This window comes from Bos grunniens, chromosome 3 (genome assembly GCF_055505025.1).
Source record: "Bos grunniens cultivar Pamir isolate PY7600 chromosome 3, Bosgru_T2T1.0, whole genome shotgun sequence".
NCBI lineage: Eukaryota > Metazoa > Chordata > Mammalia > Artiodactyla > Bovidae > Bos > Bos grunniens.
The window spans coordinates 78,500,852-78,521,145 of record NC_141167.1 but is presented as its reverse complement, the minus strand read 5'-3'; the positions used below and the strand labels follow the sequence as shown (position 1 = coordinate 78,521,145).

The 20,294-nt window shown below is 42.0% G+C and overlaps 1 protein-coding gene across 19 annotated transcripts in view; it reads right to left on the bottom strand.

The window, feature by feature from the left end:
- Nucleotides 1-20,294, bottom strand: part of CDC14A (cell division cycle 14A) — a 210,689-nt gene that overhangs the window by 65,672 nt on the left and 124,723 nt on the right. For all 19 annotated transcript variants that reach the window (XM_086391454.1, XM_086391462.1, XM_086391465.1 and 16 more), the window contains 2 exons: nucleotides 12,183-12,270; nucleotides 1,298-1,528 (listed from right to left, as the gene is read on the bottom strand). In XM_086391454.1, the coding sequence (XP_086247580.1) occupies nucleotides 1,298-1,528; nucleotides 12,183-12,270 (319 nt within the window). The remainder of the gene's footprint in view (nucleotides 1-1,297; nucleotides 1,529-12,182; nucleotides 12,271-20,294) is intronic.

Genomic DNA, 20,294 nt, shown 5'->3' with positions numbered 1-20,294 from the left:
CTCGTGGACGAAGCCTGACCCAACCGAGGAGCCGGCAGCTGAACCAGGGGCCACATGCAGCTGTTTCCATCGCCCAGCCTCTCTCAAAATGCAGCTTTCAGTTGCTGCTCACATTTTCAGCAAAGTACCTCCACCTACTCAACTCTTAAACATAGAAACAAGGGCCTACAAAACGGTATTTTAATTTCTGTCAGAACCAAGGCCATGCTCGTCTGAATAAGTCAGTTACAGCAGCACAAGCACAGGAAAAGAACAGTACAATCCCCAACACCTACTAGACAATTTGCATAAAACGCCACAGAAACCGACTTCTCAGACGCAACCCCGGAGAACAGCACCACCCAGCGGCAGTACGAAAAGCCGCATGTGAGCAACAAGAGGCTCCGCCTTTGATGGCCAAGCAGTTTCTCCTCTCTGAAACCAAAGACCCCAGTAAAATACCTTCCACCGTGCTGGAAAATCTACAATGCGAGCCTCCGCAAAGCCCAACAACTAGGCTTAAAGCAAAAGTTATTTCATATTTTCTGAGTAGCTGACACATGGTTTCCAGGTAAAATACAGAATATATGTTTGGTGCAATATTTGAGACATGCTAAAAAAAAAAAGTACTCGCTGTTTATCTAAAATTCAAACTTAACCGGGCATCTTGTATTTTTATTTGCAAATCTGGCGACTCCTGTCCCAAAGTACCCTCTCCTGGAGGCCAGAGATGCATTTACACAAGTCTTTCAGTCATTCAGAGGTAGTAACACACCTGTGGCAAGGAAGCTAGCGATGAGCCAGGTACACTACCCCTCCCTAGCAATGGGCAGGCAAGACATTCGGTTCCATGATGCTAAAGACTACTGGGGGGAGGGATGCTGTGTGCTTAGTCGCTCAGTCGTATCCAACTCTGCAACCCCATGTACTGTAGGCCGCCAGGCTCCTCTGTCCATGGAGTTTCTCCAGGCAAGAATACTGGAGTGGGTTGCCATGCCCTTCAACAGGGGATCTTCCCAATCCAGGGACTGAATCCAGGTGTCTGGCATTGCAGGGGGATTCTTTACCATCTGAGCCACCAGGGAAGCCCAAGAATACTGGAGTGGGTACCCTATCCCTTTCCCCAGGGGTTCTTCCCAACCCAGGAATCGAACTGGGGTCTCCTGTTACCAGCTGAGCTGGGGCGGGGGGCGGGGGTTCCAGTGTTCTAAAACCAAACCCATTTGTTTCCTAAGAAGCTAACTGGTTTTGTTTCGCCTGTTGTGCTGCCTTTGGTCTCACCCCCTTCCGGTGCCCACCAAGGCCTCCTTGCTCGCACCTTTGCAGTGGACGGCGATCGCCCCCTCGGTGTTCTCGCAGATATTCAGGAACCTCCGCACGATGTTGTCGCTGGGAGTGCTGCCGTCGATGAAGAAGAGGTCATAGTGCTCGAAGCCCGCATCCGTGAAGCGCTTCGCCTCGTAGATCTTTTTGTTCAGCCTCACGACCGCCGTCACGTTATGCTTTTTGAAATAAGGAAAGTAGGCTTCGGGGGCGTGAAGAGGATAACCTAAAGGGAAGCAGCAGGTGTAAGCAAAAGGCACGTATGTCGTCTCATGTAACCCAGGAACACGAAAACCCTTCAAGATAGAGATCAGTCTCAACAGAGCTTAGGAAGAAAGTGCATTTCAGGAGAGGGTGAAGTCGAAGCACCTTCCTAAAAGCAGCCATCTGAATAACTGGAGAAAAACACCATGGGAGGGAGAGAAGAAAAAAAAAACATATGAGTATTGTAAAGAAACTCTTGAATAGTTCAAAACCTCAACCTCTTAAGATTCAAATCCCAGGAGCACGTGCCCTCCAAGCCAAAAACAAAGGCATTCATGAGGCCCTCAGGGTGCACAGTAGGCCTGGGAGGACTCTCTGTTATTTCTTCCTCTTGACAAATACTTTTGAGCTACAGTTAAAGCCTTTTTGCCAGATGTATAGTTTTAATCTACAGTGCATTCCCCCACTGAAGAGCATACCTACTATGTACAAGTCACAAGTGCATGTAAGTTTTTTTTAATCCTCAGAACAACCTATTAAGATAAAAAGAGTAAACCCCATGTAACAGTTAACTAAAAGAGGTTGAGTAATCAGTTAAGGAGATATTTCCTTTTTTGAGGCGAACAGGTGTTCAGAATTGTGAGTATTCTATTGTGAGTTGTCCAGCACCACGTGACTATTGCTGGGAGCTGGGTTACAGATGCGTGACCTGTGGGTGCGTGCTAAGTCACTCTAGTCGTGTCCTACTTTGTGTGACTCTGTGGTCTGCAGCCCACCAGGCTCCTCTGTTCACGGAATTCTCCAGGCAAGAATACTGGAGTGGGTTGCCATGCCCTCTTCCAGGGGATTTTCCCAACCCTGGGATGGAACCATTGTCTCTTACATCTCCTTCATTGGCAGGTGGCTTCTTTACAACTAGTGCCACCTGGGAAGCCCTACGCATGACCTACGCTTGGCCAGTCATGAAGGTGACCACTGGGGGCTCTGGACACTGCAAGCCTTACCTAGTGGCCCCAGGGGCTAAAGGGACTTATTTCTCAGCGCACTGATTACTACGGCTATAACCCATTCAGGGCACACCAAGTGAGATGATCGCACTCAGGACTCGTTCACCACTCAGGACTCCAAGCGTGGTGGGCAGCAGCAGCCAGCAAGGCGAACCAGCATTCTCTGCACTGTGTCCTTGGTTGTATTTCCTGCTGTCTCGAACCTCGAATATGCTGGTTGTTTCCTATTTTCTCTTAGTTGCAAGCCAACAAGAGTCTTAGGTGTACATTTAACATTTTCCCAAACTACCTTTCCCTCTGGTTTTCTGTCAGTTTGAAAAATGGGAGGCACTAAAACACGGCCGGAACAAGTGGAGGCCAGAGGAGGAAGAGACACCACATGTTTTCCTGCCAGCATGGCTTCTGCAGAAGAGAGGAACTCCCAGCTTAGTTTGGCATTCCCAGCACCAGCCGAGCCTCATGGTCCCCACTCCTCAGGCCTCAAGTGCCAGCACCAGCCCTTCAGAGCTCCCAGGTTGGTAGTCTCACGTTTTCCTTTCTGTTCCCCTAACCCTGGCCTTAAAGGCAATAACTATTTCTTCCTTAATATGCTGTTGTTTTTTTTTTCCAGAGTTGCCCTTTTACTTTTTAACTTTCTTTCTAGCAAATTCCTTGGGCTTCCCTGGTGGCTCGGAAGGTAAAGAATCTATCTGCAAAGCTGGAGACCTGAGTTTCATCCCTAGATTGGGAAGATCCCCTGAAAGTTGTTCAGTCATGTCCGACTCTTTGCAATCCCATGGATTGCAGCATGCCAGGCTTCCCTGTCCTTCATCATCTCCTGGAGCCTGATCAAACTCATGTTCATTGAGTCAGTGATGCCATCCACCCATCTCATCCTCTGTCGTCCCCTTCTCCTCCTGCCCTCAATCTTTCCCAGCATCAGGGTCTTTTCTAACGAGGCAGCTGGTCCCATCAGGTAGCCAAAGTATTGGAGCTTCAGCTTCACCATCAGTCCTTCCAATGAATATTCAGGATTGACTTCCTTTAGGACTGACTGGTTTGATCTCCTTGCAGTCCAAGGGACTCTCAAGAGTCTTCTCCAACACCACAGTTCAAAAGCATCAATTCTTCAGTGCTCAGCCTTCTTTATGGTCCAACTCTCACATTCACACATTACTACTGGAAAAACCATAAGTTTGACTATTCAGACCTTTGTCAGCAAAGTAATGTGTCTGTTTTTTAGTTTGCTGTCTAGGTTTGTCATAGCTTTTCTTCCAAGGAGGAAACATCTTTTAATTTCATCTCACCATCTGCAGTGATTTTGGAGTCCAAGAAAATAAAGTCTGTCACTGTTCCCATGGCTTCCCCATCTATTTGCCTTGAAGTGATGGGACTGGATGCCATGACTTTCGTTTTTTGAATGTTGAGATTCCAGCCAGCTTTTTCACTCTCCTCTTTCACCTTCATCAAGAGGCTCTTTAGTTCCTCTTCACTTTTTGCCATAAGGGTGGTGTCATCTGCATATCTGAGGTTATTGATATTTCTCCCAGCAATCTTGATTCCAGCTTGTGCTTCATCCAGCCCAGAATTTCGCATGATGTACTCTGAATATAAGTTAAATAAGCAGGGTGACAATATATAGCCTTGATGTACTTCTTTCCCAATTTGGAACCAGTTCATTGTTCCGTGTTCAGTTCTAACTGTTGCTTCTTGACCTGATACAGATTTCTCAGGAGACAGGTAAGGTGGTCTTCTTTAGGAATTTTCCACAATTTTTTGTGATCCACACAGTCAAAAGCTTTAGCGTAGTCAATGAAGCAGAAATAGAAGTTTTTCTGGAATTCTCTTGCTTTTTCTATGATCCAATGCATGTTGGCAATTTGATCTCTGGTTCTTATGCCTTTTCTAAATCCAGCTTGAACATCTGAAAGTTCTTGGTTCACATACTGTTGAAGCCTAGGCTTGGAGAATTTTGAGCATTACTTTGCTAGCCTGTGAAATGAGTGCAATTGTGTGGTAGTTGCCCCTGGAAGAGGAAATGGCAGCCCACTCCAATATATTTGCCTGGAGAATTCCCTGGACAGAGGAGCCTGGAGGGCTACAGTCCATGTGATTGCAAAGAGTTGGACACAACTGAGCAACTAACACTTTCAGTTTCTAGCAAATTCCTTCTATTGCATCCCTTCCTTCTATTTGAAATGAAGTGGTTTCTAGTCCTGCCTGGATCCTGCTGAGATACGATCTTTCTTAGATCCTGCTCATTTCCTAAACCTCATTTTCCAGCCTTCCATTGGAGGCTGTGAGCTCCCCAGCATAATCCCAATATGCCTTTTTGGTTTAATTTACCAGAGTTCTGCTGCCTGCAATCAAGAGCCCTAACTGGTACACTTGGCCAAGGCCACACAAGGGATAGAGGCAGAACTGGCAGACGGGCCTAACACAGCCCAAATACATGATTTTCACAAACCATGCTACTTTGGAGCAAACAAGTAATACAGAGTTTATTTAAAATCTTCTGTGTAGAAACAGTGACTTATACACATTTAGAGAAAACAGATGCTTTTCAGCTTAGGAAAAAAAAAAAACCAGATCTGTTTCCCTAGTTGGTTTGTGTGCTCAAATCATTTCCCAGCCTAAAGGGATAAATAACAAGTGCTCTTCTATTGTGTAAGGAATGGGAAGGAGAGGGTTCATGAATTCATGGCATGGGAACCTTCCCGTGGTATGATGGGCTGACAAGGGCTTCTGACCCTGGCTTCCTAGCACACTTGGCACCTCCATGATAGCACCTGTCATGAAGTGTGCTAATGGTTCATTTGGTACTGTCCCTTCCCTCCTCCAGAGAAGGCACTGGCGACCCACTCCAGTACTCTTGCCTGGAAACTCCCATGGACGGAGGAGCCTGGTAGGCTGCAGTCCATGGGATCGCTAAGAGTCGGACACGACTGAGCGACTTCACTTTCATTTTTCACTTTCATGCACTGGAGAAGGAAATGGCAACCCACTCCAGTGTTCTTACCTGGAGAATCCCAGGGACGGAAGAGCCTGGTGGGCTGCCGTCTATGGGGTCACACAGAGTCGGACACGACTGACGTGACTTAGCAGCAGCAGCAGCTCCCCTCCTCCACCAAAGCTGTGAGAGCTTCTCTTTTCATACATGAATTTCCATCATAAGTAAACAGCATTACAGATAATATACCTAAATCTACTATCAATAGAAACTATGTATATCTTTTGAGAGAAGAACACTGAACAGGTATGCAGATTTGGCAATAGGGCATTGAAAAAATAACAATAATGGTAATAATCATACTTAACATATATTGAGCACTTCTATATGCCAGTCCCTAAGCTAAGTGTTTCATGTATCTCATCTCAATAAACCTTACTCAGTTAACAATGCCTGGAAAAGTGAACTGACTCATGGACACACTGCTGGGAAGAGACAGAGGCAGCGTTTGAACCCTAGCAGTCAGATTGCCAAATGAAAGCTTTCAGTTTACCTTTGATAACAAGAATAAATGGGCTTCCCTGACAGCTCAACAGTAAAGAATATGCCTGCCATGGCAGGAGCTTTTGGGTTTGATCTCTGGGTCGGGAAGATCCCCTTGAGAAGAAAAATGACAACCCATTCCAGTATTCTTGCCTGGGAAATCCCATGGACAGAAGAGTCTGGTGGGCTATGGCCCATGGGGTCACAAAAGAGTCGGATACAACTTAACGACAGAACAACAGTCAGATTCCAGGGCCTGTGCTGGGGCTCATCTCAGGCAAAACCCAACTCTATTCTATGTTAGAAAACGGAATGTTATATGAACATCAAGGGCTGCACTTCCTAGAGTTGGTGAGCATATATCTTAAAAATCCTCAAAAAGTGTTTCGAACAAGTTATAACCAACAATGACAATATCCTCTGACTTCTAAACAACTGTTTGTGGGTGTTTTAACTGTGTTCAGATGCTTCTGATAGGGGACTGGTTTTATCAGTGTGGACGGAGAAGGCAATGGCACCCCACTCCAGTACTCTTGCCTGGAAAATCCCATGGACAGAGGAGCCTCGTAGGCTGCAGGCCATTGGATGGTGAAGAGTCGGACACGACAGAGCGACTTCACTTTTACTTTTCACTTTCATGCATTGGAGAAGGAAATGGCAACCCACTCCAGTGTTCTTGCCTGGAGAATCCCAGGGACAGGGGAGCTTGGTGGGCTGCCATCTATGGGATCACACAGAGTCGGACACGACTAAAGCGACTTAGCATAGTGTGAACTGAGGGACCATTAGCATAGTGTGAACTGAGGGACCATTCAAACAAACCTTCCTCCGTCTGGCCGCTAGATGGAGCCCTGACATCATAAAGCTCAAGCACAGCCCTGGTGCTGACCAGAAAGATTTTCAGAAAGAGGGACTGTAAAAATGCATCTTTTCCGAGCCCCTCATTTAAAGTTAGGAAACTTCAGAACAGTAAAGTCAAATGACCAATCCACCCATTCTTTATTAAAAGTTAAAACGGCAAGATAGGCAGGAAAATTGGAAAGCAATAAAATATGTTTATTAGGTTCTCTAATGATAAAAATATAATCAGAGTATCTGCTCTCTAATAACACCTGTTAATGTGCCCGACACTGTGCAAGACACTTCCTAAAAAATCTCTGTTGTGTGTGTGAGTGTGCTCAGTTGCTCAGTCATGCCCGACTCTTTGTGACACCATGGACTGTAGCTCACCAGGCTCCTCTGTCCACGGGATTTCCTAGGCAAGAATATTGGAGTAGGTTGCCATTTCCTCCTCCAGGGGATCCTCCCCTCTCAGGGATCCCACCCACATCTCTTGTGTCTCCTGCACTGGCAGGCGGATTTTTTTCACCACTGAGGATATCTGCAATCCTCACCAAATGCCTGCACAGTGTATCCCACTTTCCCCCTTTTGATACGAAGAGAAGTTGAGGAACTGGTGTAAGTTAACACAGCCAGTTAACTGATGCAATGGACATGAACTTGGGCAAACTTTGCGAGATGGTGAAGGACAAGAGAGGCCTGGCGTGCCGCTGCTGGGGTCGCAGAGTCGGATATGACTAAGCGACTGAACGACAACAACCATACAGCCAGGGGCAGAGGCAGGCTTCAACCAGCTCAGGCACTACACTTGAGCTTCTCTCCTTAAATGAGCCAGGTGACACTTCAAATTGTTGGGATTCTCTGTTCCAAGCTTTCTCTGTGCTTTTTACTTTCTTTTTAAGGTGGAAATGAGAAGGACATTGCCAGCTGAGAATTTGGGGAATTTTTTTGGAAAAAATTTGAAATCGAATTTGTCCTACTGCTATATTAGTCAAGTTTATTAACCAAAAAGGGGGTAGGGTTCCTCCCTTCCAACCTGTCAAAAAGAATGTGAACAAAGATGGCTGTAAGGAATTCCTGGTTAGTCTCTGCTGACACAACACACACTTAAGACTGTTACAATGCTTTCTGCCAGATCCCAAGATTTTAGGGCTTCCTTTTACTACATCCTAGCAACAGTCATTTGAGTGTTAATTTCTTGAAAGTATACCTTTTCTGCTAACAAACCCCCTAAAACGACTTTCAGCCTCCCCAGGAAACATAGGGTTTGTCAACTCAAAAAAAGAAAAAAGAATGTGCCAGGACTTCACTGTAACTGGATCAAGTTTACTAATTACATCAGAAAATATTTTCTTAAGTTCAAAAAGGACTCTTTACCTTAAATTAAAACCCTTTGCAAAAAATATAATGATACTTTCAGTGAATATCAGATTTTAAAATGGGGATTCAGGTAAAATATCAATAATCTAACAATTACAGCCTTAAATGAAATTGCTCTAGACATAAAAACTGATAAGTATTATATAAGCAGCACTTTCAGATCTTGGTTTTTTTCCCTCAATGTGAGAGGGCACAATATATGTATTCAGAAAAGAAAAGATGAATATAGAGTGATGACTTGACAGTGGTTATTTTTAGATAATATAATTACACGTGACTTTTTATCTAGATTGCTTAAAGTTTCTATAGTGAACACGTTTTTCCTCTGAAGTAAAATAAAAAAAGAACACAGAATTTGGAATCAAAGTGACCTATGTTTGAATCCACACAATGCTACTTTCCAGCTCTGTCAACCTGGGCAAGTTAGGTTACCAAGCTTCTATCTTCTCATCCACAAAACAGCTACCCCCTGCTCCAGGGGGTGGTTCTGATTATTCAACAGATGAAGTGTGCACAAAAGGCTTAGCATCGCTCCTGGCACATAAGCAAATGGTAGCTAATGATTTCCCCATGCTGTAAAATAGGACTGGAAACAATTTTAAGATTTTTGACAATTAAGAACTGACACACAAAGTACTCATGGCCTTTTACCTTGTGATTCTTCTTGAGAATATAGAAAAGAAACTGGGGCTGCAAAAAAGATATATGGACAAGTATGCCAACCATTACAGTTTTTAAAAAGTGAAAAACTGTGAATAACCCAGATCTCATTCAAAAATTAATCAAGTAATTATCAAAACTATGGTATAGTAATTGAATGCATTCACGGAAAATTATAATGACGATCTACATTTATCATGAAGATTACCATTATCTATATTTATAATGAAGATCTCCTTGCCATAGAAAGGAGTCTGTGATACATTAAGTGAAAAAAATAGTTGCTAAAAGATATCAATCATGTTATAACTCCATGCTGATAAAAAAAAAAAAGAAATATTTTTGTAAGTCTCTGTGTGTGTGTGTATTCTTTAGGAAAAAAAAAAAAAAACTGTGTGCCAAAAAAAAAAAACAGATAAAGAGAAAATTAATATCCTTAATAAATGTTGGAGAGGGTGTGGAGAAAAGGGAACCCTCTTACACTGTTGGTGGGAATGCAAACTAGTACAGCCACTATGGAGAACAGTGTGGAGATTCCTTAAAAAACTGGAAATAGAACTGCCTTATGATCCAGCAATCCCACTGCTGGGCATACATACTGAGGAAACCAGAAGGGAAAGAGACACGTGTACCCCAATGTTCATCGCAGCACTGTTTATAATAGCCAGGACATGGAAGCAACCTAGATGTCCATCTAGGTTGAATGGATGAATGGATAAGAAAGCTGTGGTACATATACACAATGGAGTATTACTCAGCCATTAAAAAGAATTCATTTGAATCAGTTCTAATGAGGTGGATGAAACTGGAGCCTATTATACAGAGTGAAGTAAGCCAGAAGGAAAAACACCAATACAGTATACTAACGCATATATATGGAATTTAGAAAGATGGTAACAATAACCCTGTGTACGAGACAGCAAAAGAGACACTGATGTATAGAACAGTCTTATGGACTCTGTGGGAGAGGGAGAGGGTGGGAAGATTTGGGAGAATGGCATTGAAACATGTAAAATATCATGTATGAAACGAGATGCCAGTCCAGGTTCAATGCACGATACTGGATGCTTGGGGCTAGTGCACTGGGACGACCCAGAGGGATGGTATGGGGAGGGAGGAGGGAGGAGGGTTCAGGATGGGGAGCACATGTATACCTGTGATGGATTCATTTTGATATTTGGCAAAACTAATACAATTATGCAAAGTTTAAAAATAAAATAAAATTAAAAAAAAAATCCCACCACCAACTAGTAAACACAGAAAACATAGTTACAATTATAGATCACTTTTTATGCTGCTAATAATATTAGTTCATCTGCATTTTCTTCTTTTTCAAAAATGATAATCAGGCATTACCTCTATAAAAATATTTTAAATGGTTTTTAAAAATTATATTCCTCAGCTTCTCTTTAAGGAAATTTCATTTAAAAATGAAATCCTAAATGGTAAAATTCTTTCAGCTTCATGCAAAAACAAAGCCACTACAGAAACCATATGCCTACTTAAGTTTTCTGGGTCTGAGTTGGGTCATTTTGCACAAAAGGGAGATTTAATCAATCCTGTCTTGAAGACCAACTCTGGAAAAGCAGTTCCCTGAGGCACTTAACAAGTTATTCCTAACAATCCAACAGAAGAGAGGTTAATCAGTCAACGTCTGAAGTGAAAAAGACTCATGAGCAAATTTGTGAATAAGAAGATCTAACTCTGGCTTCAGTACAGTGACTGCCTGTTTGTCAGGAGGATTACCCATCCCCAGAGGAAAACCATAATTCAAGCAGAGTTCCCTGGGAGACAGATGATAGGTATGAAATGATAGGCACATGTGTGAAAATGCAAACAAATGATCAAATCCAAATGCATGAATAACCATATGCAATGAAACTAGATTTTGGAATAAATAGTTATGATGATGATGATAATTTAAAGAAGAATAAATCTAGAATAGGGGTTTTAAATTATGTTTCTTTGGAGGACTAGAGTTTCAACTGTAAGACCAGATAGGGGGCAGGAAAAAGATGAGTTATTATGTTCTGGTGATATTTTTAAAATTTATGTATTTCTCCCATAAATCATTCTTAAACTTTTGGTGCCTATCATTATTTGTGTTCTAGGGAATGTGAGGTTAAAAAATAATAATAATAAGTAAAAAAAAAAAAATATGCTGAGGAAACTCACATAGTCAACCATATTTCATTCAAAAGGCTTATTTTTTTATTAAATTTATTTTTAATTGAAGAATAATTGCTTTACAGTATTATGTTGGTTTTTGCCAAATATCAACATGAATCAGCCATAGGTATACCTATGTCCCTTCCCTCAAGAGGCTTATTTTTAGTTTTTTTTTTCCCCTGAATATGTATGCCTCTGGCTATACAAAGACTGCAAATAAGTAGTTTAACTTTTGTCAGCTGGAAGATTGTTCCTAGCTGTCAGGATGGAACTGAACAGATCAGTGCAGTAACGAGGTTTAGAAGCTATACTCTGTGCTGAAGTACCACCGGTTCTGCATATTACTCTGTGAACTTGGGCAAATTCCCTGCTCATAAGCCTCGGTTTCCTCCTCTGTGAAATGGAGATAGTGCCTACACCACATAGAATCGTGTGTGCACTAAATGAGATGGTGCTGTAATTAGCTGGTAACTAGCACACAGTTGCCTGGAAAATCCCATGGGTGGAGGAGCCTGGTGGGCTGCAGTCCATGGGGTCCCTAAGAGTCGGACACCACTGAGCGACTTTACTTTCACTTTTCACTTCCATGCATCGGAGAAGGAAATGGCAACCCACTCCAGTGTTCTTGCCTGGAGAATCCCAGGGACGGGGGAGCCTGGTGGGCTGCCGTCTATGGGGTCGCACAGAGTCGGACACGACTGAAGCAACTTAGCAGCAGCAACAGCAGCAGCACACAGTAAGTACTCAATAGATGATACCATCATCACATTATTAATCATGTTGTTCCCAAAAGAATACTGTGATGTGCAGCACGCCTCCACCACCAAATAAATCTGAGATCAGCTGATACAATTCATCAACCTGCTTATTGTTGTGATCAGCTGGTTTCTCAGATTCTTCTTTAATAATTGGGTCAAGGTAAAGTGAACACACTATTAACAGCAACCTACAAATTTGCTAGTTTTAAACAGTGATTATAGTTCCACTCACTAAACTCTAAATTTAACATACTAATTACTACTATTCAACTTTTTAATTAATAAATATTCTTTGGAGAATATTACCAAAAGAAAGCATTATCTTAGGAAACCAAGAAATGAAAGAAGATTAACTAATATTTTCGGAGGGTAAAGTAAAGAAAAACCTACCATTTTCAATTTTGCTTTTGGGATGTGGTCCACTAAATGCTAAAAATTTTCCTGGAACAATCCAGTTGAAGTCACCATTTTCAACTCGCTGGGAGGATTTTGTGAGAAAAGAGAAGAAAAATATTTTATAATCCTTATACAATTTAGAAGACCCTTACAAATAAAACTGCTTTGGCATAGCAGTCATTGTTTTTACACAGTAGAACAGTTTTTAAAACAAGTTTAAACATGGAGTACTTTTTGAAAATAATATATTGATAAAATATTTTAAATGTATTAATACAGCCTTAAAATATAGCAGAGAAATGGTTTCACATATTGCCAGTAGAAATGACCAAATTTTTATTAACCTAGTATGCAGTAAATGGAGAAGGCAATGGCACCCCACTCCAGTACCCTTGCCTGAAAAATCCCATGGACGGAGGAGCCTGGTAGGCTGCAGTCCATGGGGTCACTAAGAGTCGGACACAACTGAGCGACTTCACTTTCACTTTTCACTTTCATGCATGGGAGAAGGAAATGACAACCTACTCCAGTGTTCTTGCCTGGAGAATCCCAGGGACGGGGGAGCCTGGTGGGCTGCCGTCTATGGGGTCACACAGAGTCGGACATGACTGAAGCGACTTAGCAGTACTAGACTAACTGGACATACATGAAGACAAAATAATACAGCTTAAAATAAAAAAACATCTGATTCTCAAAATTTTATGCATTTTTATCTAGAAAAGTTTAGAAAACTTTATTTAAAGTGGAGATACTTTGCTGAAAATAATTTTGTCTTTTGGCTACTCTGCAATGAAAATGACATGAAAACAAACATTGCTTGTCCTGGCAAGAAATAAAGGCAAACAACAGAAGACATAAAATACAAGCATTTTCCATGAATATGGTAAACATCCTTTAAATAATGAAAAAAAAAAAACCGAAAAATATCTGGGTCATGAGGAACACATCTCCATTTTTTGTTTGTTTTTGTAGGTTGCTATATTTTGTCAGTGCTGATCTTTAGACTGGGAAACAGAAATCAGGAATGAGAGACAGGCTCATCAAACCCTCATGGTATACCACAAACTGGAAACAGCCAGGGTCTACTGCAGGGGCTACCAACCCAAGAGTCACAAGGGTCAGGCAAGAGACATCAGCTCAGTTCAGTCGCTCAGTCGTGTCCAATTCTTTGCAACCCCATGGACTACAGCATGCCAGGCTTCCCTGTCCTTCACCAACTCCCAGAGCTTGCTCAAACTCATGTCCATAGAGTCAGTGATGCCATCCAACCATCTCATCCTGTGTCATCCCCTTCGCCTCCTGCCTTCAATCTTTCCCAGCATCAGGGTCTTTTCCAACGAGTCAGTTCTTCCCATCAGGTGGCCAAAGTATTGGAATTTCAGCTTCAGTATCAGTCCTTCCAATGAATATTCAGGACTGATTTCCTTTAGGATTGACAGCTTTGACCTCCTTGCAGTCCAAAGGATTCTCAAGAGTCTTCTCCAACACCACAGTTCAAAAGTATCAATTCTTCGGCACTTAGAGTTCTTTATGATCCAACCAACTCTCATATCCATACATGACTACTGGAAAAACCATAGCTTTGACTAGACGGACCCTTGTCAGCAAAGTAGTGTCTCAGCTTTTTAATATGCTGTCTAGGATTATCATAGCTTTTCCTCCAAGGAGCAAGCATCTTTTTAATTTCATGGCCGCAGTCACCATCTGTAGTGATTTTGGAGCCCAAGACAGTGGCTTGCTGCAGGGTCAGGAACACTAAATACAACTATGTGTGCACAAGTCCTTTTGAAGGAGGTCCCATCACCTTCATTACCCCTACCATAGTTTGGCCTCGGGCCAAACAAGAGGAAGGGAACACAGCCCCACCCATCAACAGAAAATTGGATTAAAGATTTACTGAGCATGGCCCTACTCATCAGAACAAGACCCAGTTTCCCCCACAGTCAGTCTCTCCCATCAGGAAGCTTCCATAAGCCTCTTATCCTTATCCATAGAGAGAAGACAGAATGAAACCACAATCACAGAAACTAACCAAACTGATCACATGGACCACAGCCTTGTCTAACTCAATGAAACTATGAGCCATGCCGTGTAGGGCCACCCAAGGTGGACAGATCATGGTGGAGAGTTCTGACAAAACGTGGTCCACTGGAGAAGGGAATGGCAAACCACTTCAGTATTCTTGCCTTAAGAACCCCATGAACAGTATGAAAAGGCAAGAAGCATATAGAGGCAAATGCTCCTCAGTCCTAGCCAACTGTCCACAGGAAAGTTGCTTGAATATGACCGATCTTCCAACTGGATGTTCATGTAAAATCTCCCTACGTTTGAAGCATTTTAAATTGTTTTTAAATACTAGTAAACCAAATAAAACACATGAGTGGACCGACTTTAATTAACAGCTCTCAGTCTCTGCTCTACACACTCTAGGACCCTCAGGAAACACCTGAAAACCAGGCAAGGGGTCACGCATCCTCCCACTACTCTTTTGTTTCCTTCACTTTCTTCCCTTCCTGGTGTGCCTCTGAACCCATGGAACACTGGGGCAGGATTGAGGGTACCCAAACTTTGCATGCTACTGGGACACAGTTGTGCAGTGCATCACAAAACATGTGTATCTCTTCTTCCCGCAAGCATTGTTTAGCCCACCCCCAACCCCTACTCCCACCCCACCACCAGGTGCAGCTTCCAGGCTCCAATGGAGGTACCTGTGCTAGGCTTCCTCTAGCACTGCATAGGTACCTCCCCAGGCAGGGAAGGAAGGCAGTTCTCTCTGCTGGGCCAAGGTAATCCACATGAAAGGCTCCGTGCTCCACTACTCAGCACAGACCTCAATGTGGAGATCTGTGTCAAATACAGTCTGCACTCTGCTGTAAGAGCTCACGTGTACATGTGCATGCTCAGTTGCCCAGTTGTGTCTGACTCTTTATGATCCCATGGACTTCTGCCCGCCAAGCTCTTCTGTCCATGGAATTTTCTAGGCAAGAATACTGGAGTGGGTTGCCATTTCCTCCTCCAGGGGATCCTCCCAGGGACCAAACCCACCTCTCCTGCGTCTCCTGCATTGGCAGGCGGATTCTTTACCACTCAGCCATTTAGAGTAATGCCACCAAGGAAATCGGGAGCCTCTCCTTTAATTACTTATACTGCCGATTGGATTTGATTTTCACAAAAACCATAACTTAGCTGTACAATTTTCATGTTTAAAATGCAGACGGTTCTTTCCAGATATAAAAGTTATAAATGAAACTTTGCATGACACCTTGTAAATGTCTGAATTGCATTAATCTAATCATGATAAACATAAAATCTCTATAATGTCCTAAATAAAATCTTAAGAGATGCTATGAATGTTCATGCCAAATTAAATGCCAAGCACTGCTATCTACTTAGAATAATTTGAATAAAGAATCTAATATATAGCTGTTTATGATAATTAAACATTTTCTTATTTAAATAAAGCAGTCAAATTAATGGCCAAATATTCCTTTCAAGTAATTTCTAAGCTTAAAACATTTTTAAAATTCAAAAATAAAGCTATGCTGTAATCACCAAAAGGCTAAAACCAACTATTTATGAACAGTAGAAGAAAACAGGCTTCTACGTTTACTATTCCTGTATCCTTGAACAGGAAGTGGGCCTACATAAATACATTGTGCTATGTCTGTTTATGTGGATTAAAGACATCTGTTTGGTTAACTAGTAACCTTCTGTAATCAATTATATGGAGAGAGGCAATGGACTCACTCACAGAACCAAAAGAATATATTTCCAACTCTGCCTACCCAAAACATTAGATAAACGTTAGATAATACTGGGCTACGTTTAGTAGCTTGGATAAGGTTAATGGTGTAAATGATAAGATTTAGGTCTTAGATCCAAATCTTACAAAAAAAATTAATAAGAAAATTATAGCTTTTAACTAATACATTAAACTTACTGGTAAGTTTCCAAAATTAATATCCATGCCTTCTTTCACAGTAGATTATACAAATGTCAATATTTATCAATTATAAAATACTTATGATGACACAAACTGGTTTTTCTAATTAAATGTGTGTGCCTGCGCATATGAGTGTGCACATGTGCACACACATACACACACACACTTCCAAGAAACCTAGATCAGACAGGAACTTAAAATACTTTCCAACATTACCACATTTACAAACTAACATCTAGGCAAAGGTGAAGTGAGAGACTGATTTTACCTCTTCCAATCTAAAGCCTACAACCTAAATAGAGAAACCACAGGTGTTCTTCACTGCAAGAAAACCCCAAAATGAAAATCTGAGTTCTTGAAACTGATACATTTATGTGTTAACATTCATGTAACTCTGGGATACTTGAACTTACAAAAGACTCACCACATTTCTTTGGAATAGTTAACCCTCCTGGTGCATTTAGTTTGCAAAAAAAAAGGAATCAATGTTTCTTACAAAGTAAAACAGCATTAAAACTGAAAATTTTCTTGAATAAGAATTAAATAAAATCTAATTTGATTTGAACACATGAATTTTTACAACTTCTAAGAAGGCATCTCTCTGTTGAGATGGTCGCAGTCTCTGAAAAGAATACGGAAAAACATTTGGCCATTTTACCACTATAAAAAACAGACAGTAAGAGAGACTTTGGGCTGACAATTACTGGACTGGTTCCCTTTATCAACAGATGTGTTTTCTAATACAATACAGATAAACAGTTTTTAAGCATGATTCAAAATTCATTAAAATATTTGCTAAGCCTTTATTATATATCAAGGACTATAATTTGTGTCATACATAAAATAAAAATATTCCCTCTGTTCTCTTAAGGAGTATGAAAACAAGTAACAAATAACATTAATAAGAATAACAGCAAACACATATGCACCACAGGCTCTGCACTAGGCACTACAGTATTACATGCACTTGTTTCCTTAGGGCAGCCTTTAAGGTTGGTGTTATTACCATCTCCATTCTACCCACTGCTATAGACTGAATGTTTGTGCCTTCCCAAAATACACATGTTGAAACCAAATCCCCAGTGGAATGGTATTAGGAAGTGGGCCCTCTGGGAGATTAGGCCATGATGATTGGAGACCTTATGGATGGATTAGTGACCTTATAAGAGACCCCCAGAGAGCTCCCTCTGTGAGGACACAGGGAGGACATAGAAGAATCTGGCCATCTGTGAACCAGGAGGAGGGCCATTTCCAGACAACAGTTCTGCCGGTGTCTTGATCTTGGATTTCCCAGCCTTCAGAACTATGAAAATAAGTGTCTGTTGTTTAAGCCACAGTCTACGATACTTTGTTATAGCAGCCTGAACTAAGACATTCATTAAAGAAAAGGCTGCATTAAACTTTAATAAATGCTATCATACACATACATAAGAGGTTTCATGATGGCACAAATATTATTTTAAAAATAAAGACAGAACTACAAGGTCTTTTTTATTCATTAAAACACCTTCTTTATATTTCCTTACCTTCTGAAACAATAAAATAGTGTTGACAATATAGTTGTATTACATAAACACAAATATGCTGTCATGACTGGCACTTTGTGAGCTTAAAGCAAAGTAAATATTTGAGGTATTTGGTTTAAATTAAGTTGCCTTGCTATTTGGCTTTAAATAATAACCAACTCTAGATCATTACTTTAGATCCTCTTGTCCTGCCTCTTGAGAAACCTGTATGCAGGTCAGGAAGCAACAGTTAGAACTGGACATGGAACAACAGACTGGTTCCAAATAGGAAAAGGAGTACGTCAAGGCTGTATATTGTCAGCCTGCTTATTTAACTTATATGCAGAGTACATCATGAGAAACGCTGGGCTGGATGAAGCACAAGCTGGAATCAAGATTGCCGGGAGAAATATCAATAACCTCAGATATGCAGATGACACCACCCTTATGGCAGAAAGTGAAGAACTAAAGAGTCTCTTGATAAAAGTGAAAGAGGAGAGTGAAAAAGCTGCCTTAAAGCTCAACATTCAGAAAACTAAGATCATGGCATCCGGCCCCATCACTTCATGGCAAATAGATGGGGAAACAGTGGCTGACTTTATTTTTCTGGGCTCCAAAATCACTGCAGATGGTGATTGCAGCCATGAAATTAAAAGATGCTTACTCCTTGGAAGGAAAGTTATGACCAACCTAGATAGCAGTTTAAGAAGCAGAGACATTACTTTGTCAACAAAGGTTTGTCTAGTCAAGGCTATGGTTTTTCCAGTGGTCATGTATGGATGTGAGAGTTGGACTATAAAGAAAGCTGAACGCTGAAGAATTGATGCTTTTGAACCGTGGTGTTGGAGAAGATTCTTGAGAGTCCCTTGGACTGCAAGGAGATCAAACCAGTCCATCCTAAAGGAGATCAGTCCTGGCTGTTCATTGGAAGGACTGATACTGAAGCTGAAACTCCAATACTTTGGTCACGTGATGCAAAAAGCTGACTCATTTGAAAAGACCCTGATGCTGGGAGGAATTGGGGGCAGGAGGAGAAGGGGACGACAGAGGATGAGATGGTTGGATGGCATCACCAACCCAATGGACATGGGTTTGGGTGGATTCCGGGAGTTGGTGATGGACAGGGAGGCCTGGCGTGCTGCGGTTCATGGGACCGCAAAGAGTCAGACACGACTGAGCGACTAACTGAACTGAACTTTGAGAGGAACAGTGTGGTAGAGGGAAAGAGCAGCCCCATGTGGATGACTGCGTCACCTCTAAATACAGAAAACATTTAGGGACCTTCACCCCCATCCAGTGAATGCCCCTGCTGGCACAACCGCAGGGAGCAAGAATCTGGTGTACGTGTGTAGGTGCCTTTCCAGTGCTCAAGACATCAAGATTTGAGGCCATCAGCATATATGTGGTTGTTGAATTTGGAGACAGTCCCCTCACTCATGGAAAATGTTTTGAACCAGAAATCACTTGGCCTAGAGACCAGTAGCATTTCTGGTGGCCAAAGGAAGAGAAAGAACCTGCAAGGGAGCCCGAGACATGTCCAGAGATGGAAGGAAGAGAAAAGCAAGAGATAGAATTTTGAAGTTGGGGAAGGAAAGTGAGTTTCTAGAATTAGAGAGTGGCCACAGAGTAAATCAAGTAGGAAGAAGACCAAGTCAACTGTTCTGTCTGGGTAACTCTTGCATTAAACAAGAACAGTTTCAGTTGAATGATAAGGGTCAAGGCAAGACCCATTATCAGTTGACTGCGTGAGTGACAACAAAGTCAAGACTGCTCTCTTTAGAAGTGGAGGTGAAAGGAAGGACAGAGACCAAACAATAAATAGAGAGGAAGAAAAAAAATGGGGAATTTCTTTGACCTCAAGATACTTTACAAATTTAACCAACACAATCTTTGAAGCAGCAATGGGTACAGTGTTTTAGTAGATGTGAAAACACTGGGTCCAAGAAGATTGAATCTTGCTTCCTTAAACTTGTGGTCTTTGGGGGTATAATCAACCCTACAGGACAGCTCCAGGGAAATGCTTCTAAAAGTTCTTTTAATAGGCACCCTGTGAGGCTCACCTCCCTAGTCCCTCCAAGTGTGAGGACATGCTCATATACCTGCATTCTGGAGCTTGCTTGACCCAGTCATATGACAGGAATTCAAAACTACAGTGCCAGAACTTCACGTCTTTTTTTTTTCTCCCCCAGTTTTTTCATTCACAGAGAACAAAGCAAGCAGCATTCAGTTCAGTTCAGTTCAATCGCTCAGTCGTGTCCGACTCTTTGCTACCCCATGAATCACAGCACGCCAGGCCTCCCTGTCCATCACCAACTCCCGGAGTTCACCCAAACTCATGTGCATCGAGTCGGTGATGCCATCCAGCCATCTCATCTTCTGTCGTCCCCTTCTCCTCCTGCCCCCAATCCCTCCCAGCATCAGGGTCTTGTCCAATGAGTAAACTCTTCGCATGAGGTGGCCAAAGTATTGGAGTTTCAGCCTCAGCATCAGTCCTTCCAATGAACACCCAACAAAGGTCCATCTAGTCAAGGCTAGGGTTTTTCCAGTGGTCATGTATGGATGTGAGAGATGGACTGTGAAGAAAGCTGAGCGCCGAAGCAGCATTAGATAACATTCTAATTTGCTATACAAATTCTAATTGAAAGCAAAGCCTTGAAA